At 50.3% G+C, this 15,064-nt stretch overlaps 1 protein-coding gene and 1 non-coding gene across 3 annotated transcripts; both read left to right on the top strand.

The window, feature by feature from the left end:
• The first annotated feature begins 2,824 nt into the window (after positions 1–2,824).
• On the top strand, positions 2,825–14,767 carry SNX15 (sorting nexin 15). 2 transcript variants are annotated; one of them, XM_028118405.2, is made up of 8 exons: positions 2,825–3,079; positions 8,817–8,852; positions 9,075–9,195; positions 10,340–10,455; positions 10,573–10,720; positions 11,045–11,185; positions 13,672–13,929; positions 14,225–14,767. In XM_028118405.2, the coding sequence occupies exons 1-8, from the start codon at positions 2,981–2,983 to the stop codon at positions 14,329–14,331; spliced, it is 1,026 nt and encodes a 341-aa protein (XP_027974206.1). In that variant the 5' UTR covers positions 2,825–2,980; the 3' UTR covers positions 14,332–14,767. The 2 variants fall into 2 exon arrangements, with proteins under 2 accessions (XP_027974206.1, XP_027974205.1); XM_028118404.2 differs by having other exon boundaries at positions 2,826–3,079; positions 11,042–11,185.
• On the top strand, positions 8,460–8,565 carry LOC114220552 (U6 spliceosomal RNA). Its single transcript, XR_003611578.2, has one exon. It is a non-coding gene; the product is annotated as a U6 spliceosomal RNA (small nuclear RNA).
• Positions 14,768–15,064: the final 297 nt, after the last annotated feature.

The following is a 15,064-nucleotide window of genomic DNA, read 5'->3' as shown; positions in this document are numbered from 1 at the left end:
TGACATTGACGTTGGGTGGGCAGGCTAAGTAGAAGTTCTCTGTGTAGAGGAAGGGGGTGGACAGTTTACCAAAACAGTAAATAAGAAGAAGGGACACAGCCCCACATCAGGGCTCATGATTTGCTGAAGGGAATACGGGCTGAATTTCAACTCCCCAACTCCCCACCGTAGCCAGGAACCCACAGGCAGCGGGCAGCGCTGGCTCAAGCAGTGGGACCCATGTGACCGAGAAATGAAGCTCAAGGGCTCCTGGGAAGTGGGGAGGGGAGAGGACTCGGGTGTAAGGACGTGATCGTCAAGCAGGGCTTGCTAACCGAGCAGAGCAGGGAAGGGTCTTTTTCTGAAGACTAAGGCGCTCTCTGAAGCAGGGTTGCCCCGCAGGTGACCCGACAGATGGGTGTTTTCACAGGGCCCCCTGCTCTGGTCTTACCTGGGGCTGCTTACTCCGTTGGGTTCTGTTCGAAGCACTCCCCGGCATCATCACATTGAAGAACAGCCCTAAACAGTACAGACTTTCCAGATCCCGTCTATAGGGGAACTGAGCCTCCGGGAAGGAGGTTACGTGACTTGCTCAAAGCCACCCAGCTGGGAAGTAGGGAAGCTGGGATTTGGACCCAGCACATTTAACCACTACGCCATACTATTCTAGGTTTTTGTCTCTGCTCAAAGCTCAGCTGGCAGAGAGAGGAGGCCTGATGTGTCTAATGAGCAAAGAGTAGTTTTCCCAAGGAAAAGGTGAGGAAGAGCCACCGAGATTTGCTCCTAAACTGGCACCAGGATCCCTTCCTGGAGAGGTACAGATGTGTGCAAAATCTGGGCTCTGTTAAGAAAGAAGAAGGGAAATTGATGTTGGGTAAACAACCTTAGAACATAAACTGTCCTTTAGCGTAGAAAATTAAAACCCCCTGCCCTGTCCTCTGTGCAAGACAGACATTGTCATCCCCGTGCTACCCAAGCCCTGTGGTGAGTGAACAGACCCAGGCTCCCGAGCCAAAGCCCAGCCCTGCCACTCACTGGATGATGCTTAACAAGTGCCTCGCGTGTTTGTGCCTCAGTGTTGTCCTCTGGGGAAAGATAAGGCACCCACCCGCTGAGGGCGGGACAAGGACCAAATGGGTGGGTGTCTTGTGTGTCATTGTCTAATGTTAGCCATCATGTTCAGTATTTGAACCGGTAGGAGCTCAAGCAGATCCAACCAACGGGAACTCAGCCATCTACTGATCTGGATGAGCCACCCCAGGGGTCAAGTCCTCCTGGGGGCCCTTAGTCAGCAGCATCCATGATTTAAAAGAGTGAATTCTGCATGGTTAGAGACAAGGAAATAGCAAGGTTATACTCATTACCAAGGCTTGTGGATGGGGGATCTGAGCTGTGGCAGCAAGTCTGCATCCTGTGGTCAACCCAGTGGGGGTGGGAATGTGGGGGGCCCGACTGGCAGCTGTGCATTTGCAGCTTTCCTCTCTCCTCCTTACGGCTAAGAGGGCTCTTCTGTTTGCTTCTCCTGATGATGGAAATAGTGGAGTTGGAGTCTGAAGGCCAGGGGACAAACTGATCTTCATAGGAATGGGCTTGGAGGGGACAGGGCGAAAGAAGAGAAAATGGAGAGAATTGGGAGCAGGGTCAGGGAGGGGAGGGAATGATGGGCAAGAAGAAGACTTGGAGCCAGTCCTGCCGGGAGAGCTTGAGAGAGCAGAAGTGATGTCTAAAAAGGGTCTCTAGAGGTGCGTGTTGTTCAAGGGGCCGCCACCCATCTAAGCCTCCTCCCAAACACCTCCCAGATAATCTACCCTGTGTCTGAGCTTCCATGAGTCTCATCTGGGACTTGGCTTTGTCTCTTTCTGGAAACTGGCCATGCAGTGTCCACTATAAGAGCGGCCGCTTCACCCACACTACCAGTTTGAAGCTTCACAACCTGGTCATTGTGGTATCGGTCAGGGTCCTCGAAGGCCTGCCCCAGACATGGATCACAACTGCCTTCAGCAGAAAGGATGGTTCTTGGAAGGATACTAAGAACTCATAGAATCCCGATGAAGGCCTCAGGATGCGGGACATCAGGTTTGGAAAAAAGAGTGCCCAGAGGCTGGGCAGCTCAATCCACAGCCAACACCGCACATCAGGAACAAACTAGTGCCCTTGCCAGGCACTGTGCCCTCTGTCCCTCACTCAAGAAACTCAAGATTCAAGCTTCAGGAGAGACTCCCCCCACCCCCATCCAGGGCGGGGCAAGGAAAGGAGCTGGCACCTTTGGATTCTGGGTAGGAGGCTGAAGGGCTACCCCTAGAGAGAACTACCTCCAAACAAAGATATGGTGCTAACGGATAGGTGGGGCTGAATGCTGGACAGACCAAGCAGGGGAAAAAAGAATCATCCTCTGCAGTAGATTCTATTATAAACATCCCTTATAAACACTATAAACATTCTAGAGATGAGAAACTTGGGCTCCAGTAGTTAACGGAAACTCATACAGCTGGTAAGAAGTGTGACTTCAGAACCTATGAAGCCATCCTGCTTCTCTGGAGTTCTTTTTTGCTTCCCCTACCCTTGCAGAAAATATGAATTATCGAATCCTATGGAGGGAGACAGGGAAATGATTTGGCTACATCTGGCACGCACTGGACACAATAAAAGTTGGGTAGGTAGATAAAAGAAGGGAACTGGGAAGCAGAGGAGAAGTCGTTTGGACACGTTGGATGGGGCGGGCTTGAACACTGGTCAGAGCTGAGTGATCCAACCTCCCCAGTCCTCAACTCTTAAAAATCACCTAGTTCACGCTTTACCAGCCACTGAGAACTTTGTAGACGCTCCCTGGCCGCAAGCCGAGGCCGAGAACTGCACCGTCACTTGCGACCGGCTCCCTGGGCCCGGGGAAGGCGGACGCAGGCCACGGACAGGCGGTGGCTGGCGAGGACTGACCCGGAGGGGCGGGGGCGGCGTGGAGAAGGCGGAGGCCGGCCGGCAGCTCCACTCCGGCTCGGCTGCCATGTCCCGCCAGGCGAAGGACGACTTCCTGCGGCAGTACACAGTCTCCGACCCCCGGACCCACCCCAAGGGCTACACCGAGTATAAAGTGACCGCGCAGGTGAGGTGGGGCCCGACGGGGACCTTTACCCTTTTAACAAGGAGGGGGCAGTGTTTTACTTTAAGGCAAGGCACTGCTGGACGCTCCCTTTTTAGACGACAGAAATGCATTTCCCCTTTAAGGGGAGGCTGCGCTAGGAGACTTCGTTTACATCTTTAGCCATCAGGGGGTGCGACCCTGGGAGGGCGCTGTCCTTTTAAAAGGGCGTGGACGGCAGTTCTCTGAGTGGGAGGGGTGGGTTCCCACGCCCAGCGTGTGGTGTCTGCACATCTGGCTGTGAATTTCTTTAAATTAACACGAAAACTCTGGCTCAGCCCAAATATTAGTTAGTTCTCCAATCTCTTGGAGTAAGTTGTGTTAACTGGTTTGTTTGATATTTACATAAAAGCCCTCTTTAAGAGTTTAATTTTTAATTTTCAAAAAAATACCTGTGACTTTAAAAATTCATACAGCTCGAGAATTTTCAAGAGTAAGTCTCTATCTTCACAGCCCCGGCAGGAAGTCAATAGGGAAAGACTAAAGTTGATTCCGAAGCAGTAACAACTTTATAAGCAGATTTTATAGATACATAGGGGAAACCATGAGAAGAATTTCAAAATAGAAACCGTATAAAAGACTATCTGTAGAATGATATCCGAGAACTGGTTGGGAGAAGACTTTTCACTGTAAATTGTTTTGTCCCTTTAGCATTTTAAACTAGGCAACTGTTAAACTGGTGCATTTGTAACTATTAAAGGGAAGCAAAAACACAAAGGCACTTCCAAAGTGTATACCTCTGCGCAGGCAGTGCTCAGATCAGGATATAGACATTTCCTTCACCCCAGAGACTTTCCTTGTATCTTTCCAATCCATAGTTCTCCTCCCACAGAGGTAACCACTGTCCTGACTTCTGTCGCTGTGGATTAGTTTTGTCTGTTCTTGAACCTCATCCGAATGAAATCATTACACAGCAAGTACTCACTTACTTGTGTCTGGCCTTTTTCACTCTCTATGTAATGTTTTTGGAATTCATGTTGTTGCATGTATAAGTAGTTTGTTCTTTTTTATTGCCATGTGATAGGAGTCCCTTGTAGAAATATACCACCATTTCTTTATTCATTCTCCTGTTGTTGGGCATTTGGGTTGTGTCTAAAAAAATCTTTAGTTGTAACGAGTAGAGTTGTATGAACATTCATGTACAAGTCTTTTTATGGACGTGTGCACCCATTTTTTTCTTGGTATGTACCTAAGAGTGGAATTGCTGGATCATTTGATAGCTACATGTGTAGTTGTCCTAGAAATTACCAGTTTCCAGGGCACTGTTTGCTGTTGGTCCTAACTGAAACTGACAAAATATTTAAAAGAATGTTTAAGTAGCTCTGTGGTTGGAAGTTGGCCAGGTTGGTGGCTGATATTCAGAGTCTGATAAGAACTTGTGGGGTTGTTTTGTTTGTTTGTTTGTTTGTTTGTTTGTTTGTTTTGGCCTTTATCCCTATGCTAAATGTACCCAAAGGTACAGAAAAACCTTTCAACATAGATGGATGTGTCAGTCTTTTGATATCTTTTAGGTGGCAATCCAATTCTCTGAGGAATTAAAAACAGCTGTCCTTGTTTTACACCTTGAGTCTTTTTTAAAAAAGATTTTATTTAATTTTTTAAAAGATTTATTTTTTTTTATTTATTTGTCAGAGAGAGGGAGAGAGCGAGCACAAGCAGGGGGAACAGCAGGCAGAGGAAGAAGCAGCTCCCCGCTGAGCAAGGAGCCTGATGTGGGACTTGATTGCAGGACCCTGGGATCATGCATGACCTGAGCTGAAGGCAGATGCATAACCAACTGAGCCACCCAGGCGCCCTGGAGCATGCAACTCTTGATCTCAGGGTCATGAGTTCAAGCCCCATGTTGGGGCTTAGAGATAACTTTAAAATCGTTTAAAAAGAAAAAGAAATTACCAGTTTTCCAAAGTGGTACGGTACTTCAAAGTACTTTTATAACCCCATTCTCACCAGCACTTGGTATCATCAGCATCTTCAATTTTCGGCATTGTAGGTGTGCCTGGGTGGCTCAGTTGGTTAAGCATCTGCCTTTGTCTCAGGTCATGATCTCAGGGTCCTAATATCAAGCCCCACATTGGGCTCCCTGCTCAGCGGGGAGCCTGCTTCTCCCTCTGCCCTTCCCAACCTCTTGTGCTCACACTCTCTCTCTCTCTCTCTCAAATAAATAAATAAAATCTTTAAAAAAAAAAATTCGGCAGGGCACCTGGGTGGCTCACATGGTTAAGCATCTGCCTTCGGCTCAGGTCATGATCCCAGGGTCCTGGGATCGAGTCCCGCATCGTGCTCCCTGCTCCTTGGGAGCCTGCTTCTCCCTCTGCTTCTCTCTCTCTCTCTCCCTCCCTCTGTCTCTCATGAATAAATAAATAAAATCTTTAAGAAAAAATTCGGCATTTTAAGTGGGTGGATGTGTAATATCTCATTGGAGTATAATTTGCATTTCTCTGATGACTAATGATGTTGAGCATATTCTCATTATCTTATTGGCCATTCAAACACCTTCTTTTGTGGGAGGTGCCTGCTCAAATATTTTGCCCAATTTCAAAAGTTGAGTTGTCTTTTTAGTATTGATCTGTAGTTCTTTATATATTCTGGATATGACTCCTTTGTCAGGTATCTGTATTCCTCAACAGTTTGTTTTTTTTTAAGATTTTTATTTATTTATTTGAGAGAGAGAGAATGAGGGACCGAGAGCACGAGAGGGAAGAGGGTCAGAGGGAGAAGCAGACTCCCTGCTGAGCAGGGAGCCCAACGTGGGACTCGATCCCGGGACTCCAGGATCATGACGTGAGCCGAAGGCAGTCGCTTAACCAACTGAGCCACCCACAGGTGCCCTTCCTCAACAGTTTTTAAATCTAGTTTCTTTTACCCAAGATATTGCAGGCCAAGTCTATTGTGAAAAGCAAAGGCCAGGGTTTTGGTCCCTACCAGTCCCTCTTACTTGGTATGTGACTTTTTTTAAATTTTTACTTTTAACTGAGGTATAGTTGACATACAATATTATGTTAGCTTCAGGTGCACAACATAGTGATTTGACATTTATGTTCAGTAGGAAATGCTCACCATGGTAAGTGTAGTTGACCATCGGTCACCATACAAAGTTATTGCAATATTATAGACTATATTCCCTATGTTGTACTTTTCGTCCCTATGACTTACTTATTGTACAACTGGAAGTTTCTACCTCTTAATCCGCTTCATCTATTTCACTTACCCCCTCCGTCCACCTCCCCTCTGGCAACCACCGGTTGTTCTCTCAAAACCAGAGTCTGTGTCCGGTTTTGTTCTTTAGATTCCACGTATAAATAAATCATGTAGTATTTGTCTTTCTCTGTCTGACTTATTTCATGTAGCATAATACCTTCTCAGTCCATCCATGGTATCACAAATGACAAGATTTCATTCCTTTTTATGGCCGAGTAATATTCCATTGTATATATCTATGACATTTTCTTCATCCATTCATCTGTTGATCTATTGATGGACACTTAGATCGCTTCCATATCTTGGCTATTGTAAATAATGCTGCACTAAACATAGGGGGATATATATCTTTTCGAATTAGTGTTTTCGTTTTCTCTGGGTAAATATCCAAAAGTGAAATTACCGTATCCAGTGGTATTTCTATTTTTAATTTTTTAGGAAACTCCATACTGTTTTCCATATTGGTGCACTGGTTTACATTCCCTCCAACACTGCACAAGGGTTCTCTTTTCTCTACATTTTCACCAACACTTGTTATTTCTTACCTTTTTGTTCTGACTGGTATGAGGTGATATCTCATTGTGGCTTTGATTTGCATTTCCCTGGTGCTTAGTGATGTGGAGCATCTTTTCATGTGTTTGTTGCTTATCTGTATATTTTCTCTGGAGAAACGTCTATTCAGGTCCTCTGCCCTTTTTTTTTTTTTGATATTTATTGAGCTACCTTTACTAGTGTCCTTCCTCCCCTCCTTCCTCCCTTCCTCGAGCCAGTGGGGGATGCAGAGAGAGTGGGAGAGAGACGGAAGCTTAAGTAGGCTCCACACCCAGCTCAGAGCCCTACATGGGGCTCAGTCTTACGACTCTGAGATCATGACCTGAGCCGAAATCAGGAGACCCACACTCAACCAACTGAGCCACCCAGGCACCCCCTCTGCCCATTTTAAAATTGTTTTGTTTTTTTGGTGTTGAGTAGGAGTTTTTTTATATATTTTGGATATCAACTCATTATCAGATAGATCATTTGCAAAACATGCTGTGTGATCTTGCACAGGTCACGTCCCCTCTCTGCCCCTCCACTTCCTCATCTGGTAAATGGGTCTGTTAATCATATCTGCCACCTTGGGATCTAGGATAATTAAAAGGAGATGTTTGGAAAACTATCAACCCAATGTTTATAGCAGCAATGTCCACAATAGCCAAACTGTGGAAAGAACCAAGATGTCCATCGACAGATGAATGGATAAAGAAGAGGTGGTATATATACACAATGGAATATTATGCAGCCATCAAAAGGAATGAGATCTTGCCATTTGCAAGGACGTGGATGGGACTGGAGGGTGTTATGCTGAGTGAAATAAGTCAATCAGACAAAGACACGTATCATATGACCTCACTGATATGAGGAATTCTTAATCTCAGGAAAACAAACTGAGGGTTGCTGGAGTGGTGGGCGGTGGGAGGGATGGGGTGGCTGGGTGATAGACATTGGGGAGGGTATGTGCTATGGTGAGAGCTATAAATTGTGCAAGACTGTTGAATCACAGATCCGTACCTCTGAAACAAATAATGCAATATATGTTAAGAAAAAAAAAGAAGAAGATAGCAGGAGGGGAAGGGTGAAGGGGGGTAAATCGGAGCGGGAGACGAACCATGAGAGACGATGGACTCTGAGAAACAAACTGAGGGTTCTAGAGGGGAGGGGGGCGGGGGGATGGGTTAGCCTGGTGATGGGTATTAAGGAGGGCACGTTCTGCGTGGAGCACTGGGTGTTATACGCAAACAATGAATCATGGAACACTACATCAAAAACTAATGATGTAATGTATGGGGATTAACATAACAATAAAAAAATTAAAAAAAAAGAAAACTATCAAGTAGTCCACGTTGTGGAGTGTTATTTTCTAATTATTATGATTATACCATAGTGAGTACGGAGTCTTCTTCCCAGCTCAGACCCCATTCTTCTCTTCTAGAGGTTGCAACCCCAGTGATGTTTTCTTCCGCCCAAAGGAGTGTTGGCCCACAGAGGCTTCCTCACTTAAAAAAGGGAGTGGCTCCTGGGACAGAACCTCATTCTTTAGAGAACTGGAGGTTCTTTGGTTTCGGAAGGAGATGCAGGGACTTGGCCCGTCGAGGGAAGTGAGATAGTGCTGGCTTTGGCAGCACACATATAAAATTGGAACGATACAGAGAAGATTAGCATGACCCCTGTGCTAGGATGACACGCAAATTCATGAAGGAACGGAGATAAAAGTTGGGCTGAGGACCAAGGGGTCTGGATGGGATCCTGCCATCTGGCAGAGGAAGAAACTAGCACGTGATAGAAAAACTGCTTCAGGTGACACAAAGCCTTGAAGCCAGGACACCTTGATACCAGTGGCCAACAACAGCCAAAGGCCACAACGAGGGCTGGGAGGTACCTGGGGCATCGCTGGATTCTACTGGGCGATGGGGTGTCAGATGTTGGTCTCTGGTCTCACCTGGTTCTCGCCTTTCTTCCTCAGTTCATCTCAAAGAGGGACCCAGAGGATGTCAAAGAGGTGAGGCTCCTGGGAGGAAGGGGGACCATTCCCTAGTTCCAGATGCAGGAGCAGCAAAGGAACAGGTGGTAACTCCTCGGCCCTGGGAGGAGCAGGTGCGGTGCCCCGACCCACGCACGCACTCAGGCATGGCACGCACGCGCTAGCCCAGGCTGGGGATGGGGAAAGCCTCTTTCCACCGCCACCAATGCCGGCCTGGGCCAAGTCTTGGGTCCCCGGCAGGTGGTGGTCTGGAAGCGGTACAGCGACTTCCGCAAGCTGCATGGGGACCTGGCCTACACCCACCGCAACCTCTTCCGCCGCCTGGAGGAGTTCCCGGCCTTCCCCCGCGCCCAGGTGTTTGGTGAGTGTTGATCTAGGCATTCAGGCCAGAGATGGAGGGAGAGGTGGGCAGAGGGGACCCCTGTTGGGTGGGGGGGGGGACTGGAAGGGGGGCCAAAACCCCCAGCAGAAGCACTTTTGGGGAGGGCCCTTAGAGACAGCCTCATTTCACACATGGGGAAACTAAGGCTCAGAGCAGCCTAGCCCTCGGTGTGTGTGGAGCCTTTCAGCATTCCTTCTTCCTTAGCCCCATTTTCAAGACAAGGCAGCTGAGGCTCAGGGTCATAGAGGGGCTTGGCCTGTAAGTGGCAGAACCAGAATTCCTCCCCAGGAGCTGGTGTCTGCGCCGTCCAAAAACAGCAACTGTGAGCCGGAGGTGGTGAGTCTGAGCCGAGGTGTGCCGAATGGGTTGAATGCACCCTGAAGTAGAATGTAAACTATGGCGATAATTTATATATTGATCACGTGTACAAATGAGACTATTTTGGATATACCGGGTTAAGTGGAATAAATTATTCAAGTTGAGTTAACCTGTTTCTTTTTAACGTGGCTACGAGAAAATTAATAATTGCACATGCCACTCGTGATGTATTTCTGGTGGACAGGACCGATCTGTCAGTTGGGTCTCTGGACTCCCGTGAGATATTCTTTCCCAGCAAGGCGAAGGGCTGCTGCCTGCAGGTCATGCAGGCCGTGGGCAGTGTGGCCGGCTGCTAGGTCAGAGGCAGCTCATTCCGCAGCATGCCTAGAACAGAGCAGGGAGACTGTGAAAAAGGAGCTACTTGCGGTGTGACCTTGGGCAAGTCACTTCTCCTCTCTGAGTCTTCCTTTCCTCTCCGTTACATCAAAACCATCTGAAATTATTTTGTTTCTTGTTGGTTGCCCACCCACCTCCCCTGTCTAGGATGGGAATCCATGAGAGCAGAGACCTTGCTTTCCTCCCATTCACCTTCTGAACCTAGCACATTAGTAGGTGCTCCGTAAACATCTGGTGCATGGAGGCCTAGGGGGCTTCGTCCCTGTTTGCAAGCAGCCCACGCCCACCCCCCAGGAGGAGCTTGCTGGGGGGATGGCCGGCTGCTGGGATCCTCTCTGGCAGAAGCAGGAAAGTGACCCCTGTGGCTCCCTGTTTCTCTCCCCACCCCTTGTCCTGGGGGGCGCTGCAGGCCGGTTTGAGGCCTCAGTGATTGAAGAGCGGCGGAAGGGGGCCGAGGACTTGCTTCGCTTCACTGTGCACATCCCCGCGCTCAACAACAGCCCCCAGCTCAAGGAGTTCTTCCGGGTATGTGTCCCTGCTTGTCCCTCCCCAGCACCTGGGAGGCCTACCTGCCGCCTGGGCTGCACCCTGAGACACCCCCCACCCCCTCCCCCACCCTGTCCCTGTGTTTCTCTCCTGCAGGGTGGGGAGGTGACCCGGCCCTCCGACGTGTGCAGAGACCTGCACATCCTGCCGCCCCCTCTGATCCCCACACCGCCCCCTGAGGATACCTGGTTGCCCCAGCCGCTCCCCACAGAGAGGAGAGGCCTCGAGGAACTGGACGTGCCAGGTACCTCAGGGTTGGGAGGGGAGCCAGGGAGGGAGGGTCTGGGGGTGGTGGAGAACACACGCTTCCTTCTCAGTGAGCTTTGTAAAAATGCTGCAGTATGTCCCAGTTCCTCTACCACTAACGTGCTGAGGAGCTCTGGCCAGGCCATTTTCCTTCTCTAGGCTACAACTTCTTAGTCTGTAAAAGGGGTACCACCCTGACAAGGAGTGGGCTCGCCTATGCCCGTGGGTGCCACAAGGAGTTAGGGAGAGGGTAATTGCATTTTGAAAGCTGGGAAATGATAAGGACGGGCATGAATGTCCCCATTGATTTGTTCCACAGCAGATCCGCCACCATCCAGCCCTGCCCAGGAGGCCCTGGATCTCCTCTTTAACTGTGGGAGCACCGAGGAGGCGTCCAGTTCCCCTGCCCAAGGCCCCCTCACAGAGGCTGAGCTTGCCCTCTTCGACCCCTTCTCCAGGGAAGGTAACAAGCTGGGACAAGCAGAGGGGGGCAGAGGTGGGGGCAAGGAGGGTGGGCAGAGCCACCGACTAGCGTGTGTGGTGCCTGTGTAAATCCTAGAAAGACGCCCCACTCCGGGCAGTTGGCAGCCTTAGTGAGCGTTGGAAGCCGGCACCCCGGTACCAGGGCTCATGAGCTGGATGCCCCTGGACAGTGAGCAACCAGGGAGAAAGACAAGGGAGATCTTCTCAGGGACAGGTGGATCTTCTCCCCAAAAAAGCTCTGGAACAGGCAGGCATCACACGGTCTTGGGAGGATTTGAGTTCCTTCCGTTGGAAGCCCAAGGGGGGGGTTTCCTGGCCGGCTTAGGGTCGCGCTGCAGATCCTGAAGGCAGGGGAGGCCTGTTGGTCGGGGGTGGGGGGAATGAGACCCGGGCTCAGAGAGAGCACAGGGGGCCCAGGCACGTGGGGGCGCCACAGACCCGCCATAGAAGGGGGAAGCCCCCTCCTACAGGAGGCCCAGGCACATGGGGGCCCACAGACCCGCCATAGAAGGGGGAAGCCCCCCTCCCTCTTCCCATGGAGGTCTGGGTCCTGGAGCTGAGCTGAGAGTCCCAGGCTCTGAGACACTGGAACTTTTCTTTTCTTTTTTTTTTTTTTTTAAAGATTTTATTTATTTGAGAGAGAGAATGAGAGAGAGAGAGCACATGAGAGGGGGGAGGGTCCGAGGGAGAAGCAGACTCCCCGCTCAGCGGGGAGCCCGACGCGGGACTCGATCCCGGGACCCCGGGATCATGACCTGAGCCGAAGGCGCTTAACCGACTGAGCCACCCAGGCGCCCGGGGAGGGGTATCCTTTTCCTCTTCTTGTTCTGCTTCCTCCCGTCGCTGTTCCTTCAGCCCCTCCACAGCTGGGATGGGGAAGGAGGAATTAGGGGGAAAGGTGAGGGTGGTACCACCGGGGCCTGCCTGCCTTGCCCCAGCTGAGCCCCCAGGGGTGGCCAGTGGCCAGATGCTCCGACAGGAGCCTGTCAGGATTCCTAGGACGTAGCTCCTATCACACATTCCCTTGGCCCATAAGAAAACTCCTGAACTCTGGGACGCCTGGGTGGCTCAGTTGGTTAAGCGTCAGGGTCCTGGGATCGAGCCCCGCATCAGGCTCCTTGCTCAGCGGGGAGCCTGCTTCTCTCCCTCTGCCTGCCGCTCCCCCGGCTTGTGCTCTCGCTCTCCCTCTCTCTGACAAATTATAATAAGTAAAACCTTAAAAAAAAATGAAAGAAAAGAAAACTCCCAAACTCTTGCCCCGCCAAAGCCTGGAAGTACAGTTTGCTCAGATGCTGCCTCATCTCCTTGCCCCACTGTTGTGGGCACCTCCAGCAAGTCCCTCAGCATCAGAATCCTCCCGGCAACGAGCTGGCACTCATCTCTGTCTTCAACACGTGCCTCAAACTCTCGTCCTCATGTTAGGGCATCCCAGGAACCGCTCTGCCTTCTGCTCCCTGAGCAACACAGGGAGGGCCGTATGTCCAGCTGGGAAGTGAGAGGGCATCTTCCTTTCCTGCAGGAGGCCTCCCAGTCTCCTCATGGGGTCACTGGGATGGAGTTAGAGAAATGTCCACCCTCCCCTCTCCAGACCAGTGAGTGGTACGCCATGGTGCTCCCGATTCTGGCACTTTCCCTCCAAAGGCCTTTTCGCCAATGATGGACCAAATCTCTAGCTTTCTCTTGTATAAGCTGCAGAGGGGATGTTTGGCCCCCTTTTGGCCAGTCCTGGGGTATATAAGGAGACCTTCTCTCTGGAATGTGAGGACACCCACCACCCACTGTCTTCATGTTTGGGTCCTCAGCTGAGGTTGTAAGACCTGAGATTCTCTGCCTCTGTTATTCTGACATTCCAAGGTTTGGAGCATTTCTACCCTTGGCCTGGCTTATTTGGTCTGGCGTCCTTCAGTTAAACTTTACGGAGGGAATTCTTAGATTTGTAGATCAACTGTAGTCAGGAAGGAAGTAGGCGCAGTGACCCAGACCTCGCAAACTAATGTTAATATGTACCTAAAGAATTAGGAAGGTAATATGGTTTTTACAAAAGCACAGGAACTTGGGGCGCCTGGGTGGCTCAGCCGTTAAGCGTCTGCCTTCGGCTCAGGTCATGATCCCAGGGTCCTGGGATCGAGCCCCGCATCGGGCTCCCTGCTCCGCGGGAAGCCTGCTTCTCCCTCTCCCACTCCCATTGCTTGTGTTCCCTCTCTCGCTGTGTCTCGCTCTGTCAAATAAATAAAATCTTGAAGGAAAAAAAAAAAAACACAAAAGCACAGGAACTCTACCAATTAAACCAATCATGGCTAGTCTGTTATATATGAATGGCTTTTGAATTGCTCAGGCACTGCTTCCCTCCACCTGGGGTACAGCATCAAGGCTGGTACCTTGATGGGCAAGAGAGGTCTGGGGATGGGCTGCAGGCCCTGGGAAACGGAGGGCAGTCTGGCCTGAGCCCTCCGTATCTGATGGTAGAAGGTGCAGGCCCCAGTCCAACCCACATGGGTGAGCTGGCAGCGGTGGAGGCAGAGTCTGAAAGGCTGGACCAGGAACCCTGGGAGCCCGGAGGGCCGGAGGAGGAAGAGCACGAGGAAGACCGGCCGGCCCCTGCCTATCTGAGCCAAGCCACAGAGCTCATCACCCAGGCTCTGCGGGATGAGAAGGCAGGTGCCTACCCTGCAGCTCTGCAGGGCTATCGGGACGGCGTGCACATCCTGCTACAGGGCGTTCCTGGTGAGTACGACCGGAAGGTGGAAGGTTAGGCCTAGAGTCTCAGACGGTGGAGTGAAGGGAAGGGAAAGTGAAAGACAAGTCAAGGATCAGAATTGGTCATCACTGACAAGCTGTGCAACCTTGGGCAGTTTCTTTACCTCTTGTGGCCTCAGTTTTCTTATTTGTAAAATGGGGAGAATAGACCTGATTCTCAGGGAGGTAGGGAAAGACACATGTTGATGCTCTGTGAACTGTAGGGGGCTAGACCAGGGGTTTTGAACCCAGGGATCTGAGCTGAGCCATTCTCTCTCCACAGGTGACCCGTCACCTGCCCGCCGGGAGGGTGTGAAAAAGAAGGCAGCCGAGTACCTGAAGAGAGCAGAAGAGATCTTCCACCTGCACCTGTCCCAGCCCCCCTCCTGAGAGGGAGTGAACCTGCCCGGGACTGGAGCTCCAGCACTGCCAGCTCTCCCTAGGGCCTGGCCTGATATCCTGGTCTAGTAACACTAGGGGTCATTTCTTTATGTAACTGGACCAAGAATGAGACAAATAATGAATTCAGAGCTCCTTGACCACACGTGCCACTTTGGAATTAGGACAGAACACTTAAGCCGATCCTGCCTGTCTTGCGTGGCCAGCATCCCTGGTCCTGAACTGGCTGTTTACCCATCTAGAACAGGGGTCTGCAAACCATGGCCTGCAGCCACATCTTGCCCACGGCCGTTTTTTGTAAGTCCCATGAGCTAGAATGGTTTTTACATTTTTTAATAGTTGAAGAAAAACCAAAAGAATAGTATTCTGTGACAGATGAAAATTACATGAAATTTAAGTATTAAAAATAAAATTCTGTTGGAACACAGACTCCTTCACTTAATATTGTCTTTGGCTGCTTTCCCACTACAGCAGCAGAGTTGAATAGTTGCTGAGTTGCCCAGTTGCGACCTTCAAATCCCAAAGCATTTACTATCTTGCCCTTTGCAGGAAAAGTCCGCTGACCCCTGATCTAGAAAATGGGGAGAATAGTCTCCGGGGAAACGAGAGTAGAGAATGGCAGGAGGCCGACTGAACCAGGTTATTGGGTGAAGGGAATGATGAAGAGGAACCCAACTTGGGGTTACCCATTTTGGAAGGTGCCCAAAGGCTAAGAGCGAGGAGG

Source organism: Eumetopias jubatus, unplaced genomic scaffold (genome assembly GCF_037043125.1).
Source record: "Eumetopias jubatus isolate StellerSeaLion01/CBP00866 unplaced genomic scaffold, mEumJub1_p1.0 scaffold_13, whole genome shotgun sequence".
In the NCBI taxonomy this organism is placed as follows: Eukaryota; Metazoa; Chordata; class Mammalia; order Carnivora; family Otariidae; genus Eumetopias; species Eumetopias jubatus.
Note: the sequence above shows the minus strand (reverse complement) of the source record. Positions and strands in the feature narration are given on the sequence as shown.